The 19,082-nt window shown below is 43.8% G+C and overlaps 1 protein-coding gene across 1 annotated transcript in view; it reads right to left on the minus strand.

Annotated features, from left to right (window-relative positions):
• Window positions 1–8,010, minus strand: part of SARM1 (sterile alpha and TIR motif containing 1) — a 112,113-nt gene extending 104,103 nt beyond the window's left edge. The window contains exon 1 of the mRNA XM_085876907.1: window positions 7,622–8,010. Within this exon, the coding sequence (XP_085733033.1) occupies window positions 7,622–7,977 (356 nt within the window). The 5' untranslated portion in view covers window positions 7,978–8,010. The remainder of the gene's footprint in view (window positions 1–7,621) is intronic.
• Window positions 8,011–19,082: the final 11,072 nt, after the last annotated feature.

The following is a 19,082-nucleotide window of genomic DNA, read 5'->3' on the forward strand; positions in this document are numbered from 1 at the left end:
TCCTCGCCGTAGAGCAAATGTGACTTCGGCCTTAGCTCTTAGAAATTGTGGAGACCGAAAACGTGGGGTTGCCGTACGGTCTTTGATTTGATGTCGCACGGTGACCTTAAGGGGGCCCTGCGGCGGCCATAGAATTTTCAAGGCAGACGCAAGGTAGCCTCAAGGTGCCCGCAAGGGGACCGCAGGGGGCCCTAAGGCGAACGTGCGGCCAGACGGACGGTAACGAATGGGTGAATTTTTTTTTTTTTTTTACCATTTGTTTTGTTTTGGCTTATCGAATAGCTACGGCGAACGTAGAAATGAAAAAAGTTATAACTCCGCGTTATAATTCCACGGTGACCTTACGGCCTGTAAAATATAGCCAAACGGCGTAGGGCCACCCTGAGGCCACCGCAGAAACTCTGCGGCCGCCGCACGTTTCTGTCAATTCAGAGGGTGTACGGCCGCCATATCCTCGCCGTAGAGCAAATGTGACTTAGGCCTAAGCGACATTTTTTAATGATATGATGATAGGCTCGGATGATAGGGTAAGGGTTAAAATAGTGCTATATGGCATTAACTCCAAAATGGCCGATACGATGTGTCCCTTCCATCACTCCCCCTCGCGGCGCCTCAAATATACATGTGTGTGTATATATATATATATATATACACACATACATTTGCATAACATCATAACATCACTCCCATGAAATAATTTTAAAGGTCCAAAAAACAAACAATTATTGTCCTTGCACTATCGTGATATGGTAGCTCAGTTTGGAGCAAGCATATCTTGAAGCTCATTCAAGGACCAATCGGGTATGGTAACAACATAACGTTGCATTCAGAAGATCATCCAAATGTTGAAATTTAAAACCATTAACTTGCATCATTTCCAACAGGTCAAGGTCTAGGTCCGAGTCTGACATTTCAACCATCAAGCAGTCTTCATTGGGGACTGTACACGCATCGATGCCAGGTGTTAAGTATCCTCTAAGGGGAGAGGAGTGCAGGGAAGGGGACATCACATGACTGCAATGTGAACACGTCGGGCGATAGTTCTCACTTCTGCAATCACGTGATAGCTTTGCCCCATCCAGAGTACATTATACCGGAAGTGACAAATTCCCAGAAAAGCGAAACGTCAGATCTGGCCCTGTCTTGCTCGGCAGTGACTAGCTTGGGTCGTGCCCCAAGTTCGAATATAGTTCTCCACAACTGGCAGTTTTTCATGAATCTTTCGGTAACTAAAGATATCCACATTTTACTTAATTTGACATTTTTAAAAGTTTATTTGTAGAAGCATATTTAGTCAAACTGAAACACTCCACAAACATCAATCAGCAAAACGGAAATCTTTCCAAAACTAATTAATCTGTGCGTTGTTCCCTCCTGAGCACTTCAATACAGCATTGTTGTAACATAAGCCAGACTCCAGCTTGTAAGTCATCTGAGCCACACCGGAAATACGTTCTATATTTTTCTAGTTCCGTTGAGATAACCAACAACAACAACAACAACAACACTAAAGTTGTTTCTGAATATCAGGCACTTCAAACATATATTACATCTTGAACTTCAAGATGGACAAGAGTAGCGAACAAGTTATTTTTACATGAGCAAATAGTGTGGAACTCAAACCAATGCAGTAAGAGAAATAGAATCAGAGATCATAAAATAAATGGAAGCATTGATTGCTTGCAAAGTCCAACTCAGTCCCCCCAAAAAAGGCAACAGATCAAACACCTCAACTGACATTACCTTGCAGCAACTCAAATCCAATTAAGTCCTAGAAAACATCTAAACTTAACGAGGGTAACATTTACAGTTCATCACAAGTTAAGTCTGTTTGGTCGACGACTGATACGGCCACTTTGAGTATGAGTTACACCTGGGGTAACTGGGTGAGCTGTAGACACTGACAGGGTGACTGCTCTGTCTGGCACACCCAGATCTACAGTAAGTGCAGTGTCACCAGCTGGAGGTTTCATGTCTGACGAACAGCTTGAGCTATCATGGGCCTCACTGGTAGCGTTATCAGTTTCAATGAAAGACTGACCGAGAATAACACCCTCATTGGCTACACTGGTGCTCTTACCTAAAAGTCGATGGTTACGGCGATAAGTGTCACCCGTTTGTCAGGACTGAACAACGTCTGAATGTGGCTCAGAATGCTGCTTCACAATCACAGCTGGTATCCATCTTTTGGAACCTGTAGGAGGGTCCATTCTAACTTCATCATTCTGATGTAATGGTGGAAGATCTTTGAGTGAGTGACGATCATGGTAGAACTTCTGTTTGCTTTTTCCAGGTCAAAGTGCCTTTTCACAGCATCACCATCATAAGCTATAGGTATCAGAAGATCTTGGGCAATGGGAAGGGTATTCCTCGGACATCTTCCCATCAGTAGTTGAGCTGGTGATAGATGAATACCTTCTAGTGGTGTTGTGTGATAATCCAGCAAGGCCAGGTTCTTGTCTGTAAATTTTCACCAGTCGTTTTACCATTTGTACAGCCCTCTCTACCTCTCCATTTGAACGTGGATATATGGGACTCGGCGTTTTAAGAATGATTCCATGATCTTTGCAAAATTTCCTCACAAGTTGTGAGTTGTACATAGTCCCATTATCGCTCCGTAGAGTCTCCGGTGGACTATGTCGACTAAACTGTGCTTGTAACCACTCAAGAGTTGTACTGCAGCGTAAATCCTTCACTTCATCCACCTCAATGAATTTGGAGTAATAATAAACCGTTATCAGGTATCTCTTAGCATCAAACTGGAACAAGTCTGTCCCAATTTCACTCCAAGGTAGATTTGGTATTGAAGTCAGTTTCAGGAGCTCAGCAGGCAGGTGATTTTGATAGTCTGCACACTTGAAACAGTTCTGAACAGTTTATTCTATGTCCGCATTCATGGAGGGCCAGTATAGAACCTCCTGAGCTCGTTGCTTACACTTGACTATTCCAAGATGTGATTCGTGAATCAGGCTCAGCATGCAGAGTCTCAGAGTAGGTGTTACGACAATTAGCATGCCTTTCTATAAAATGCCATCCATAACCGAAAGTTCACTCTGGGAATCCCAGTCTGGTTGAAGACAGAATGATACATCTTGCCTGGTCTCTGGCCATCCGTCAAGAACCATGGACCGTAAATGACTGAGTTCTGACTGAGTAGCTATTTGGAGATATGCATACAGTACCTCTCGTCAGAGACGGATAGAAAGTCCAGTATTAAAATATGCTCCAAGTTGTCCAGTTCTGAATGAGTATCTGGCAGGTACGCTCGAAAAAGGGTGTCTGGAAGTTGCATATCCTCCCCTCTTCTGTACTGAATGTTGAGGTCAGACCATTGCAATCGTTGTAGCATGCTCTGCAGTCTCATCGGAGTGGACAGCAACAGCTTCTTGGTGATCATTTCCAGAGGCTTACGGTCATTGTATATGGTAACTGGTTTCCCAAATATATAACAATGAAACTTCTTGCAGGCATGAACTATGGATAGCATCTCCTTCTCTATTTGTGCATACCGTGTCTCCGTCTCCATAAGGGTCCTGGAACTGTATGCAAAAGGTCGGTTGTCCTGCAAGAGAACTGCACCAAGTCCACTTCGGCTAGCATCACAGTGAATCTCGACTGGTATGTTAACATCAAAGTACGCAAGAACAGGTGGAGAACAGCGAAGTTCCTTCAGTCTCTCAAATGCTCTGGCTTGAGCCGGTTGCTATTGATATTCAACGTCTGATTTCAGCAGCTCTCGGAGTGGAGCTAACTCATCACTCAACTGAGGGATGAACTTTGACAGATACGTGATAAATCAAATGAAGCACCTCACAGCTTCCTTATCGGTCGGAATCGGCATACTATGAACTGTCTCAACTTTGGCCTAATCAGGCAATAATCCATCAGCAGACAGTTTGTGCCCTAGATACTGTACCTGTGACTGGTGGATTTTGCACTTCTGCAGATTCAACTTCAGATTGTAATTTGTTGCTCTCTCAATAACCTTTTTTCAGAATTCGACCATGCAACTCCACATTTGGACCAGCTACAAGAATGTCATCCATGATCGCGAATGCTCCATCTATGCCTTCAATCATCTGGTCCATAATCATCAGAAAAATTTCAGGTGCACATTTCAGTCCAAAAGGAAGCCAAAGCCACCTGTACCAACCGAATGGTGCATTGAAACACGTCAGATGGGACGATTCCTCATCCAGTTTGATTTGTAGGAACCCTGACTTCACGGCAAGCAATGAGAAGACCTTGGCATCAGGTATACTTGCAACGACCTCCTCAACCATGCACATGGAATGGTGCTCCCTCTTAATGACTTTGTTCAGATGAGACGGATCACGACAGATTCTCAGTTTGTTATTTCTGAGAGATACCACCATTGAGCTAACCCAATCAGTTGGTTCATTAACTTTGGCAATGTATTCATCGGATTCCAACTCCCCCAGTCGGGTTTTAATATGTGGCAAGAGGGAAGCTGGTAGTCGCCGCGAAGAGTGTACTACTCCCTTCACACCGGGTTGCAATTTAATTGTATACATGCCTGGCAGAGTTCCAGTAGTTCGCACTCGGTCCGGATATTCCTTCAACCCAGCAAGAATGTCACCGGAGTCCACTTCAGTTCCAATGGAATCGAGTCTGATGATGAGACTCAGAACTTCAACTGTATCTCCGGATATGATGTTTTCCTGTGAGAGAGCGACCACTTCAAAGGTTGTGGTGAATGTCTTGCCACGATAGTGAATAGGAAGATCCACGGCCGCTCCGGGTTTTATCCTGTGATTTGAGTAGGTACACAATACCTTGGGTGATTGACGGAGTTTGGCAGTGTGCATGAGAGGCTGATAGTGTCATTGTGTTGCAGCGAGCTCCGGTATCAATTCGGAAGGTCGGTATTGGTCCCCTTGTGTGTCCAAGTTACACAAAAAAGGAAATCTGAGAAAGAAGGTCATTTGGCCCATCATGCCTGCGCTATATCGACCCCACATTAATCCAATCTCATTGTTTATCGATTCTGGGGACATTACCATGGTGTTATTGGGTTGCCGATATAGGTGACCCTTATTGTCAGTAATTCTGTCTGTTTGTTTGTTCGTTTGTCATCAGCATAATTGGTAGTAAACGTGGGTGGATTTTCACCAAACTCGGGTGGTAGGTACATCTTATGACCGAGTGCTTTGTAAATTGTGATGGTTGCTAGGGACGCTTTGGTTCCCTAGCAACAACCGAAAAACCTTCAAAATCGGTACCGTTCACGTGAAATCAATTCCGAAAGCCATTATCCCACGTAGGGTTATGAAATTTGGCACAAATAATCTACAGGTGATGCTCTATCAAATATATTCAGGTTTTTGTGATATATGGAATACTTTACCCGTAGCACCCCCTACAATTAGGGTATGCGCAAAAATTGGCGAAAATTGAAGGCCCCCTAGCGACCAGGTGAGTGCATCGATACGAATCAATCTTTGCAGGTTCATGGTACTCAATGAGTACTACAACTTTGTCTCAGGACATATTGACCGATTTCGCTTAGGTCAGGGGTCAAAGGTCAATTAGTGCAAAAATCGATAATATGCGAGAGCTGGAGGTGCCTTCGTGCCAAATGCTACTCCTCCTAGGGTTATGGTCAGATGGTCATGAAAATTCACACTAATCGTCTGGAATACATTGTGCACAAACGATCGAGCCGGATTTTCGATTTAGATCTTTGTTCACCCACAGCACCCCCTCGAACTTTGGGGATTGCCGATTTCAAACCGCATTTTCGATACTTTTCATTCAAATGGATACCGAGTAGATATCAGTCGATGGAACAGGATGAGATTTGATATGCATAATCTTAAGGTGATTCCCTATCCACTATATGACATCCATTTTGCTCTATATCTTATATTTTCCATGTTCGGCGACCCATCGCCGCCTACCGGCTTGTTTATTTATTACTTGCAAAATCGAAGATTTATCAAGTATTATTGAGTGATCGATTTTGTTATTCTGTCTGTCTGTCTGTCTGTCTGTGCTTGTCAATCACCTGCAGGTCACAATTCTACACTGATCGTCATGAAATGACCAAGTTCTGAAACGTTCCGGGGATCTCAGGTTCAAATGCCACATCTGAAGTAGATTTATTTGTTTATCGTCTCCACATAACCCCATCTATCTATAATTCCAGCAATGTGCGTGTGTGTGTGTGTGTGTGTGTGTGTGTGTGTGTGTGTGTGTGTGTGTGTGTGTGTGTGTGTGTGTGTATGTGTCTGTGACCACTGGTCCGATGTAATTGAAACTTGCCAGGTATATTGCTGGGGACCTGAGGATGTGCCTTTTCAAGGTTTGATATTAATCGGACAAGTGCTTCCCAAGTTATGGCCATTTATTTACCAACCAATGACAAGACACGTTGTTGTGTGGGCGAGGCCGATGGGGGAAGGGAAGCACAGCCGCGTTCCCCATTATGGGTTACAACGTAGGGCTTCCGGGGAGTGATGACTTCGTGTATTCTAATAATTTCTCGATTTCTTATGCGCATTTATAGATAAACACAATGCCCCAAGTTATGATCGTTTTCATATTAGACGGTGTATAAATTTCAGTAACATCAGAGTGAGCTCGTATGATCCGAACCAGGAAGTAAATTGTTTTTTCTCTTCTCTTCTCTTTTTGTTTTTCCTTGCGACGACATTGCGAAAAGGCAAAATACGTTGGCGCTAATTGAATAATTGGCCATTAAAACTAAATTGCGAATAATCGTAACTGCGATATGCAAACTTCCGGGCAACGCACGTACGGGCACGCGAGAGCGAAGAAACGGCCTGTGTGGTTGTTGTTTCTTGCACGCTGTTGGAATATTTATTTATTTAATTTTTTTTTTGTTATTATTTTTTACGGGCACGTACTAGTTATTGATGAAAAGTGAAAACCAATGTGACGTAACCCGAAATGTCGATCTGCACGTGATACCCACAAGAACAGTGGCTAATTGAACTGAACAAGTATCCCGTGCTCCACCAGAGAAGATGAAGATCCTGGCGTATCACATCTTACACACAGAATGGTTAAACTCGACCAGGATGACTTATTTACCCAACGGCACAACACAAACACCACAGGACACTCATTAAAGATGTTCAAACAAACGAGCTGACTGGAAGTCAGGAAGAAGTTCCCACACGGGATCGTCGATGAGTGGAATATAAATCTTCCGCAAAGTTCCGCAGAATCCTCCTCTGTCCAGACTTGCAAAACCAGCCTGAAGATTTAAACGACCCTGAACCTTGACACATGTATGTACATCGATAGTAACGTTTACACCAGCACGCAGTGACCGGGAGCTCGGGATGATGACGATGATGACGATGATGATCATGATGATGATGATGATGATGATGATGATGACGATGATGATCATGACGATGATGACGATGATGATGATGATGACGATGACAATGACGATGATGATCCTGCTCCGTATGGTGCCTCACGATTCAGCTAAACGTTTGTTTCGCATTTTCCGACCTACCCGGAACCCAGGACGTGTTAAATGCGGTACACAAACAGGAACTCTCTTCCCCAGCCAGGTACACACCTTCCTCATGCCGCGTTCCCCGACCGTACGGTGCGACCCTACCGGTTGTGCGTGGTGAGCACCTGCCCCAGGAGGCCGGCGGCGGACAGGCGCAGGTTGCGTTTCGGCGAGCGGAGAAGCTCGAACAGAGAGTCGAGGGCTCCGTGGATCCGCAACGCGTCGCACAGCTGTGTGGCCGGCTCGCGTCCCCCACGCCAACCTCTGGCCACCAGCACGGCAGCGCGATCCACCAGAGCCCGTTGCTCGTCCTCATCCCCCGCGGCGACGAGAGCTTTTGCAGCCTCGGTCAGAGCGTTGATCTCCTTGTGACGTTCGGAGCTGCGCCCTGCAGAGTGCGGAGATGGTCCCGGCACTAAGCGCCGTGCTCCTTCCATGTACGACTCGAGCGCTTTACGCATGACTTCACCGCAGGGGCCGTGCTTGCCAGGAAGGAGTGGATGAAGCGGAGAGTGGGGGCGGGGGGAGGGGAGGGAGGGGACGAGCTGACATCCGAGTGATTCTGCATTGTAGCGCATTACTCATCATCATCATCATCATCAATCATCATCCCGTCATCAATCATCATCATCATTATTCATCATCATCATCCTCTCAACATTCTGCATCATCACTCCAAATCATTCTGCATCATCACTACACCATCACGCCGCATTATTTTGTCATCCCTCTACAGCATCATCATCCCGTCATCACTCCGTATCAAACATTGCTGAGCAGTCATCACTCTGCCTCAACATCAACATCCCGTTACCACTCTGCATCATCACCATTGTCACGTCATCACTCTGCATCATCACCATTGTCCCGTCATCACTCTGCATCATCTCATTATCACTCTGCATCATTATTCCGTCATCATTTTGCATCACCATTGTTTAGCAGTCATCACTCCACATCACCATTGTTTAGCAGTCATCACTCCACATCACCATTGTTTAGCAGTCATCACTCCACATCACCATTGTTTAGCAGTCATCACTCCACATCACCATTGTTTAGCAGTCATCACTCCACATCACCATTGTTTAGCAGCCATCACTCCACATCACTATTGTTTAGCAGTCATCACTCCACATCACCATTGTTTAGCAGTCATCACTCCGCATCACCATTGTTTAGCAGTCATCACTCCACATCACCATCGTTTAGCAGTCATCACTCCACATCACCATCGTTTAGCAGTAATCACTCCACATCACCATCGTTTAACAGTCATCACTCCGCATCACCATCGTTTAGCAGTAATCACTCCACATCACTATCGTTTAACAGTCATCACTCATCATCACCATCGTTTAACAGTCATCACTCCGCATCACCATAGTTTAACAGTCATCACTCCGCATCACCATCGTTTCACAGTTATCACTCATTATCATCATCGTTTCGCAGTCATCACCCCACATCACCATCATTTAACAGTCATCACTCCGCATCACCATTGTTTCACAGTCATCACTCATCATCACCATCGTTTCACAGTCATCACTCATCATCACCATCGTTTTGCAGTAATCACTCCACATCACTATCGTTTAACAGACATCACTCATCATCATCATCGTTTCGCAGTCATCACTCATCATCACCATTGTTTAGCAGTAATCACTCCACATCACCATCGTTTTGCAGTAATCACTGCACATCACCATCGTTTAGCAGTAATCACTCCACATCACTATCGTTTAACAGTCATCACTCATCATCACCATTGTTTCGCAGTCACCACTCATCATCACCATTGTTTAGCAGTAATCACTCCACATCACCATCGTTTTGCAGTAATCACTGCACATCACCATCGTTTAACAGTCATCACTCATCATCACCATCGTTTCGCAGTAATCACTCATCATCATCGTCTAGCAGTCATCACTCCACATCACCATCGTTTCGCAGTTATCACTCATAATCATCACCATCGTTTAGCAGTAATCACTCCACATCACCATCGTTTAGCAGTAATCACTCCACATCACCATCTTTTAACAGTCATCACTCCACATCACCATCGTTTCGCAGTTATCACTCATAATCATCACCATCGTTTAGCAGTAATCACTCCACATCACCATCGTTTAGCAGTAATCACTCCACATCACCATCTTTTAACAGTCATCACTCATCATCACCATCGTTTAGCAGTCATCACTCCACATCACCATCGTTTAGCACTCATCGCTCATCATCACCATCGTTTAGCACTCATCATCACCATCGTTTAGCAGTCATCACTCCACATCACCATCGTTTAGCACTCATCACTCCTCATCCTCCCATCACTCCTCATCGTCACCACGTCATCACTCCGCATTATTCTGTCATCCCTCTGCAGCATCATCATCCCGTCATCACTCCGCATCAACCATTGCTTTGCAGTAATCACTCTGCCTCATCATCGTCCCGTCAACACTCATCATCCCTTCATCACTCCTCATCGTCCCGTCTTCACTCATCGTCACCATTTCATCACTCTGCATTATTCTGTCATCGTCCTGCAGCATCATCAACCCGTCATCACTCATCATCGTCACCATGTCATCACTCTGCATTATTCTGTCATCGTTCTGCAGCATCATCATCCCGTCATCACTCCGCATCAACCATTGCTTCGCAGTTATCACTCTGCATCATCATCAACATCCTGTTACCACTCTGCATCATCACCATTGTCCCATCACTCTGCATCACCATCATCGTCCAGTTACCACTCTGCCTCATCACCATTGTCCCATCACTCTGCATCATCTCATCACTCCGCATCATCATTCTGTCATCACTCCACATCACCATTGTTTAGCAGTCATCACTCATCATCAGCATCGTTTAAGGGGCTGTCACACCTTGACGATTTAGCCAGCGTATGAAAAATTTGTCTAAAACGCTGGCACACGTCAAATACGTTATGGGTAAGTTTTGTATACGTTAAGAGCACGCTGAAGCACGCTGAGGCACGCTGGCATACGTCGTAGTATGCCGAGCTCCTCGACAAATTTTAACATGCTCAAAAATTTTCGATGTATGCCAGCGTATGACTCACACGTTCCGCATACGCTGGCCATAAGTTGTAGGCACGTTACGCGATCGTTGACACACGTTACTTGTAAGTTACTCATAAGTCGAAACACGTCGAGGTAATGCTTAGCGTACCCGAAACTTATTTCTAACCGATGAGTAACGTGCTTTGAACCTATGTGTAACGTATCTCCAACACATATTGACGTATTTGACGTCTTCCGGACGAACACAGAACTTACTGAACGTGTTTCTAACTTACAGCTACTGTATAATGGCAAATTGGCATCGTTTAGGGGAATTGGTATATAAAAATGGGCTTCACAAGAGGAACACGTCAGTGTTTCAGACACCATGTTTTTTTTTTGTTTTGTTTTTTCTTCGGCATGACGGTGATGTTGACACTTCGATTTCTAGTGCGGTTATGATTCAAATCGTTTAGCGGCAGCGATTTAAATCGTTGAGCGGCAGCCTAAGAATAGCCTACGCCACGTGATTATCGACGATACGCTGCCGCACGCTATGCATACGTTAGACTATCGTTGAGCATACGTTGTGAACGCCGACAACACGCTAAGCATTCGTTGGAATAAGTTATCTATAAGTTATCGAAACGTTCTGTGTACGTTACTAATACGTGATGCATTTGTCCAACTCGATATGAATACGCCAAAAACTTTAAAAAAAAACATCAATAGTTTAGCGTAGAAAAACATTAAAAAAAAAACCCAAAGAAAACTTCGAAGAATGCTGCAAAGAAGTCTCCTGGCCGTGGACGCGGATGCAAGGAGGATCCATAATCACCCACACCCTCCCCATCACACTCACCTACTACTACTGACATGGACCTACTACGACTACTACTAACGACACGCTCACCGACTACAAATACTGAAACTACTGACATGCACATCTACTCATCATGGAGTCTGAAACACTGACGGGTTCCTCCTGTGTGAACCACATTTTTATATACCAATTCCCCAAAATGCTGCCAATACACCATTATACGGTAGCTGTAAGTTAGAAACACGTTCAGTTATTTCTGTGGTCGTCCGGAAGACGTCAATCAAATACGTCTACATACATCAATGTGCGTTGGGGATACGTTACACATAGGTTCAAAGCACGTTACTCATTGGTTAGAAATAAGTTTCGGGTACGCTAAACATTACCTCGACGTGTTTCGACTTATGAGTAACTTACAAGTAACGTGTGTCAACGATTGCTTAATGTGCCTACAACTTATGGCCAGCGTATGCGGAACATGTGAGTCATACGCTGGCATACGTCAAAAAATTTTGAGCATGCTTAAAATTTATCAACGTACTTGGCATACTACGACGTATGCCAGCGTGCTTCAGTGTGCTCTTGACGTATACAAAAGTTCCCCAAAACATATTCGACGTGTGCCAGCGTATTCGGCAATTTTTTCATACGTCGGCATACGCTGGCTAAAACGTCAAGGTGTGACAGGGCCTTGACACTTCGATGTCTAGTGCGGTTATGATTTGAATCATCGAGCGGCAGCCTTTTAATAGGCTACGCCACGTGATCGTTGGCGATACGCTGCCGCACACTATGCATACGTTAGACGATCGTTGCGCATAAGTTGTGAACGCCACAACACGCTAAGCATTCGTTGGTATAAGTTCTCGAAACGTTCTGTGTACGTTACTAATATGTTATGCATACGTCCGACTCATTATAAATACGCCAAAAACTTTTTTAAAATGTCAATAGTTCAGCGTACGCCAGCGTTTTTACATACATTTTGATACGTTGCCATACGCTGGCTAAAACGTCAAGGTGTGACTGCCCCTTTAGCAGACATCACTCCGAATCACCATTGTGTCGCAGTAATCACTCATCATAATCATTGTTTAGCAGTAATCACTCATCATCATCGTTTTGCAGTAATCGTTCATGATCACCATCGTTTACAGTAATCACTCATCATCATCATCGTTTAGCAGCCATCACTCCGAATCACCATCGTTTAGCAGTAATCACTCATCATCATCATCATCATCGTTAAGGAGTAATCGTTCATTATCACCATCGTTTAGGGTAATCACTCATCATCATCATCGTTCAGGGTAATCACTCATCATCATCGTTTAGCAGTAATCGTTCATTATCACCATCGTTTAGAGTAATCACTCAGCATCTTCATCGTTTCGGGTAATCACTCATTATCAGCATAGTTTAGGGTAATCACTCATCATCACCATCGTTTAGCAGTAATCACTCATCATCGTTTAGCAGTAATCACTCATCATCATCATTGTTTAGCAGTAATCCTTCATTATCACCATCGTTTAGGGTAATCACTCAGCATCATCATCGTTTCGGGTAATCACTCTATCAGCATAGTTTAGGGTAATCACTCATCATCACCATCGTTTAGCAGTAATCACTCATCATCATCATCATCATCATCATCATCGTCGTTTAGCAGTAATCCTTCATTATCACCATCGTTTAGGGTAATCACTCATTATTAGCATAGTTTAGGGTAATCACTCATTATCACTATCGTTTAGCAGTAATCACTCATCATCACCATCGTTTAGCAGTAATCCTTCATTATCACCATCGTTTTGCAGTAATCACCCCACATCACCATCGTTTCGCAGTAATCACTCCACATCATCATCGTTTATCAGATATCACTCCACATCACCACCGTTTAAGGCCCAGTCACACCTTGACGTTTTAGCCAACTTATGCCGATTTTTGAAAAATTTGTCTAAAACGCTGGCACACGTCAAATACGTTTTGGGTAAGTTTTGGAAACATTGAGAGCACGCTGAAAAACACTGCCATACTTCATAGTACGCTGGCTATCATCGTTGTACTTTGCGGTTGTCCTCAAATTTTAACATGCTTGAAATTTTACGACTTATGCCAGCGTATGACTAGCAAGTTCCGCTACGCTGGCCATAAGTTGTAGGCACGTTACGCGATCGTTGACACACGTCAATTGTAAGTTAATCATAAGTCGAAACACCCGCAGTAATGTTTAGCGTACCCAAAACTTATTTATAACCTATGAGTAACGTGTTGTAGGCACGTTACGCAATCGTTGACACACGTTACTTGTAAGTTACTCATAAGTTGAAACATGTCAATGTAATGGTTCGCGTCAGTGTTCCAGACTCCCTGGTTTTTTACTTCTTCGGTATGACGGTGATATTGACACTTCGATTTCTAGTGCGGTTATGATTTAAATCGTTGAGCGGCAGCCTATTAATTATATTATATGAAACCATGAAAACCTCGCAGCCTGAAACTTTGCATGCATACAAACAAAACTCCAAAGAACAGCAAGAGTTAAAATTGAGTGATTAGGTAAATTAAAAAAAAAACCCTTTTGAAGACAATTAACGGCCTTATTTAATATCCTTTAGCAAGGCAAACAAACAAAAAGGATTTCATTTGTCCAATTTGTATGCAGGCATACCATTTACAGGTAGATAGCATGGATTTACATTTATAAATGCTCCCACCAAGTATTATATAGGACATGGTGGTTAAACAGAAAACATTTCATCACCCTGGGAATGCCCTGGTATACTGCCTACACTCCCCTTATGCTTCCTTCCCTTCCCCTTATGCTGTCTTCCTTTTAACTCCCCTCACAAGTCCTTCACTTCCTAACCCTGACACTGCCTTTCCTTCCCCTCCCCTAATACTGCCTTCCTTCCCCTCCCCTCACACTGCCTTCTCTTCCCCTCACCTCATATTGCCTTCCCTTCTCCTCTCCTCATACTGCCTTCCCTTCCCCTCCCCTCACACTGCCTTCTCTTCCCCTCCCCTCATATTGCCTTCCCTGCCCCTCCCCTCCCCTCCCCTCACACTGCCTTCCCCTACCCCTCCCCTCACACTGCCTTCCCTTCCCCTTCCATCATGCTATCCTCCTCCAAAACCCCCTCCACCACCATACAACTCTGCCGAGGTCGTGAAGAGGAAGGGGTGTTCCAGAATGTGCAAATTGGACAAATGAAATCCTTTTTGTTTGTTTGATTTTTTTGTTCTTGTTTTTTAGCAGTTGGAACTGCTGCTCAGATAAATTATGCAATGTGTCTCAGGTTAACGAGCAGCGCTTGTGAGTAGATAAAACAAATAATGGGCCTGGTCACACCGACGGCCTTCTGGCTCGATATGAACCTCAACGCAGTATAAGCTCCACAACATGATGTAAGCTTAGCAGGTATGAACCTCACAACATGATGTAAGCTTAGCAGGTATGAACCTCACAACATGATGTAAGCTTAGCAGGTATGAACCTCACAACACGATGTAAGCTTAGCAGGTATGAACCTCACAACATGATGTAAGCTTAGCAGGTATGAACCTCACAACGCAGTATAAGCTCCACAACATGAGGTAAGCTGTGGAAAGTACTGAAGTTTTTATTTTTTCTTTTGGCTTCCCAGAATGCATCTGCATCCGTTCTGAGCTCCGCCCAGAACATGAATGGTATTCTCAATCTTTACTAGGCACACACAGACACGTACATACCAGTTCTACATACCAAGCACTCACAGACACGTACATACCAGTTCTACATACCAAGCACTCACAGACACGTACATACCAGTTCTACATACCAAGCACTCATAGACACGTACATACCAACTCTACATACCAAGCAATCACAGACACGTACATACCAACTCTACATACCAAGCAATCACAGACACGTACATACTAGTTCTACATACCAAGCACTCACAGACACGTACATACTAGTTCTACATACCAAGCACTCACAGACACGTACATACTAGTTCTACATACCAAGCACTCACAGACACGTACATACTAGTTCTACATACCAAGCACTCACAGACACGTACATACCAGTTCTACATACCAAGCACTCACAGACACGTACATACCAACTCTACATACCAAGCAATCACAGACACGTACATACCAACTCTACATACCAAGCAATCACAGACACGTACATACTAGTTCTACATACCAAGCACTCACAGACACGTACATACCAACTCTACATACCAAGCACTCACAGACACGTACATACTAGTTCTACATACCAAGCACTCACAGACACGTACATACTAGTTCTACATACCAAGCACTCACAGACACGTACATACTAGTTCTACATACCAAGCACTCACAGACACGTACATACTAGTTCTACATACCAAGCACTCACAGACACGTACATACCAGTTCTACATACCAAGCACTCACAGACACGTACATACCAGTTCTACATACCAAGCACTCACAGACACGTACATACCAACTCTACATACCAAGCAATCACAGACACGTACATACCAGTTCTACATACCAAGCACTCACAGACACGTACATACTAGTTCTACATACCAAGCAATCACAGACACGTACATACTAGTTCTACATACCAAGCACTCACAGACACGTACATACCAACTCTACATACCAAGCAATCACAGACACGTACGTACTAGTTCTACATACCAAGCACTCACAGACACGTACATACTAGTTCTACATACCAAGCAATCACAGACACGTACATACTAGTTCTACATACCAAGCACTCACAGACACGTACATACCAACTCTACATACCAAGCACTCACAGACACGTACATACTAGTTCTACATACCAAGCACTCACAGACACGTACATACTAGTTCTACATACCAAGCAATCACAGACACGTACATACTAGTTCTACATACCAAGCACTCACAGACACGTACATACCAACTCTACATACCAAGCAATCACAGACACGTACATACTAGTTCTACATACCAAGCACTCACAGACACGTACATACCAACTCTACATACCAAGCACTCACAGACACGTACATACCAACTCTACATACCAAGCAATCACAGACACGTACATACTAGTTCTACATACCAAGCACTCACAGACACGTACATACCAACTCTACATACCAAGCACTCACAGACACGTACATACCAACTCTACATACCAAGCACTCACAGACACGTACATACCAACTCTACATACCAAGCACTCACAGACACGTACATACCAACTCTACATACCAAGCACTCACAGACACGTACATACCAGCTCAACAGACAAAGCACTGTATTTTTTAGGGATTGATATCCTGACCTCTGGAAACCTTAATAATCTGAAGGAAAAATGGTGATTGATATTTCTACATGAACCAAGCACTCACAGACACGTACATACTAGTTCTACATACCAAGCACTCACAGACACGTACATACTAGTTCTACATTCCATTCACTCACAGACACGTACATACTAGTTCTACATACCAAGCACTCACAGACACGTACATACTAGTTCTACATACCAAGCACTCACAGACACGTACATACTAGTTCTACATACCAAGCACTCACAGACACGTACATACTAGTTCTACATACCAAGTACTCACAGACACGTACATACTAGTTCTACATACCAAGCACTCACAGACACGTACATACTAGTTCTACATACCAAGCACTCACAGACACGTACATACTAGTTCTACATACCAAGTACTCACAGACACGTACATACTAGTTCTACATACCAAGCACTCACAGACACGTACATACCAACTCTACATACCAAGCACTCACAGACACGTACATACCAACTCTACATACCAAGCACTCACAGACACGTACATACCAGCTCAACAGACAAAGCACTGTATTTTTTAGGGATTGATATCCTGACCTCTGGAAACCTTAATAATCTGAAGGAAAAATGGTGATTGATATTTCCATGAACCGTCAACACGACTTTCATTCCTTCACTCACCATACTCTCATTCATTCACTCACCATACTTTCATTCCTTCACTCACCATACTTTCATTCCTTCACTCACCATACTTTCATTCCTTCACTCACGATACTTTCATTCCTTCACTCCCCATACTTTCATTCCTTCACTCCCCATACTTTCATTCCTTCATTCACCATACTTTCATTCCTTCACTCACCATACTTTCATTCCTTCACTCACCATACTTTCATTCCTTCACTCACCATACTTTCATTCCTTCACTCACGATACTTTCATTCCTTCACTCACCATACTTTCATTCCTTCACTCACGATACTTTCATTCCTTCACTCACGATACTTTCATTCCTTCACTCACGATACTTTCATTCCTTCACTCACCATACTTTAATTCCTGCAATCACCATACTTTAATTCCTTCACTCACCATACTTTCATTCCTTCACTCACCATACTTTCATTCCTTCACTCACGATACTTGCATTCCTTCACTCACCATACTTGCATTCCTTCACTCCCCATACTTTCATTCCTTCACTCCCCATACTTTCATTCCTTCACTCACCATACTTGCATTCCTTCACTCACCATACTTGCATTCCTTCACTCACCATACTTGCATTCCTTCACTCACCATACTCTCATTCCTTCACTCACCATACTCTCATTCCTTCACTCACGATACTTTCATTCCTTCACTCACCATACTTTAATTCCTTCAATCACCATACTTGCATTCCTTCACTCACCATACTTTAATTCCTTCACTCACCATACTTTCATTCCTTTACTCACCAGACTTGCATTTCTTTACTCACCATACTTTCATTCTATCTCATTCGGGATGAAGGTTCACTCACTCACTCCATCACATTCGGGATGAAGGTTCACTCACTCACTCCATCACATTCGGGATGAAGGTTCAATCACTCACTCTATCGCATTCGGGAGGAAGGTTCACTCACTCACTCCATCCCATTTGGTTTGTAGGTTCATTCACTCACTTACTCCTTCCCATTTGATTTGTAGGTTCATTCACTCACTTACTCCTTCCCATTTGGTTTGTAGGTTCATTCACTCACTCATTCCCATTTGGCTTGAAGGTTCATTCACTCACTCACTCCTTCCCATTTGGCTTGTCGGTTCATTCACTCACTTACTCCTTCCCATTTGATTTGTAGGTTCATTCACTCACTTACTCCTTCCCATTTGGTTTGTAGGTTCATTCACTCACTCATTCCCATTTGGCTTGAAGGTTCATTCACTCACTCACTCCTTCCCATTTGGCTTGTCGGTTCATTCACTCACTCCTTTCCATGGCTTGTCGGTTCATTCACTCACTCACTCCTTCCCATTTGACTTGAAGGTTCACTCACTCACCCCATCCCATTTTATTTGTAGGTTCACTCACTCACTCCTACCCATTAAGTTTGAAGGTTCACTCACTCACTCCTACCCATTAAGTCTGAAGGTTCACTCACTCGCTCCATCACATTCGGGATGAAGGTTCACTCACTCACTCCATCCCATTTGGTTTGTAGGTTCATTCACTCACTCCTTCCCATTTGGCTTGTCGGTTCATTCACTCACTCCTTTCCATGGCTTGTCGGTTCATTCACTCCTTCCCATTTGGTTTGTAGGTTCATTCACTCACTCACTCCCCATTTGGCTTGAAGGTTCACTCACTCACCCCATCCCA

Source organism: Eptatretus burgeri, chromosome 4 (genome assembly GCF_056783735.1).
Source record: "Eptatretus burgeri isolate ZD-2024b chromosome 4, Ebu_testis_v1, whole genome shotgun sequence".
Classification (NCBI taxonomy): Eukaryota; Metazoa; Chordata; class Myxini; order Myxiniformes; family Myxinidae; genus Eptatretus; species Eptatretus burgeri.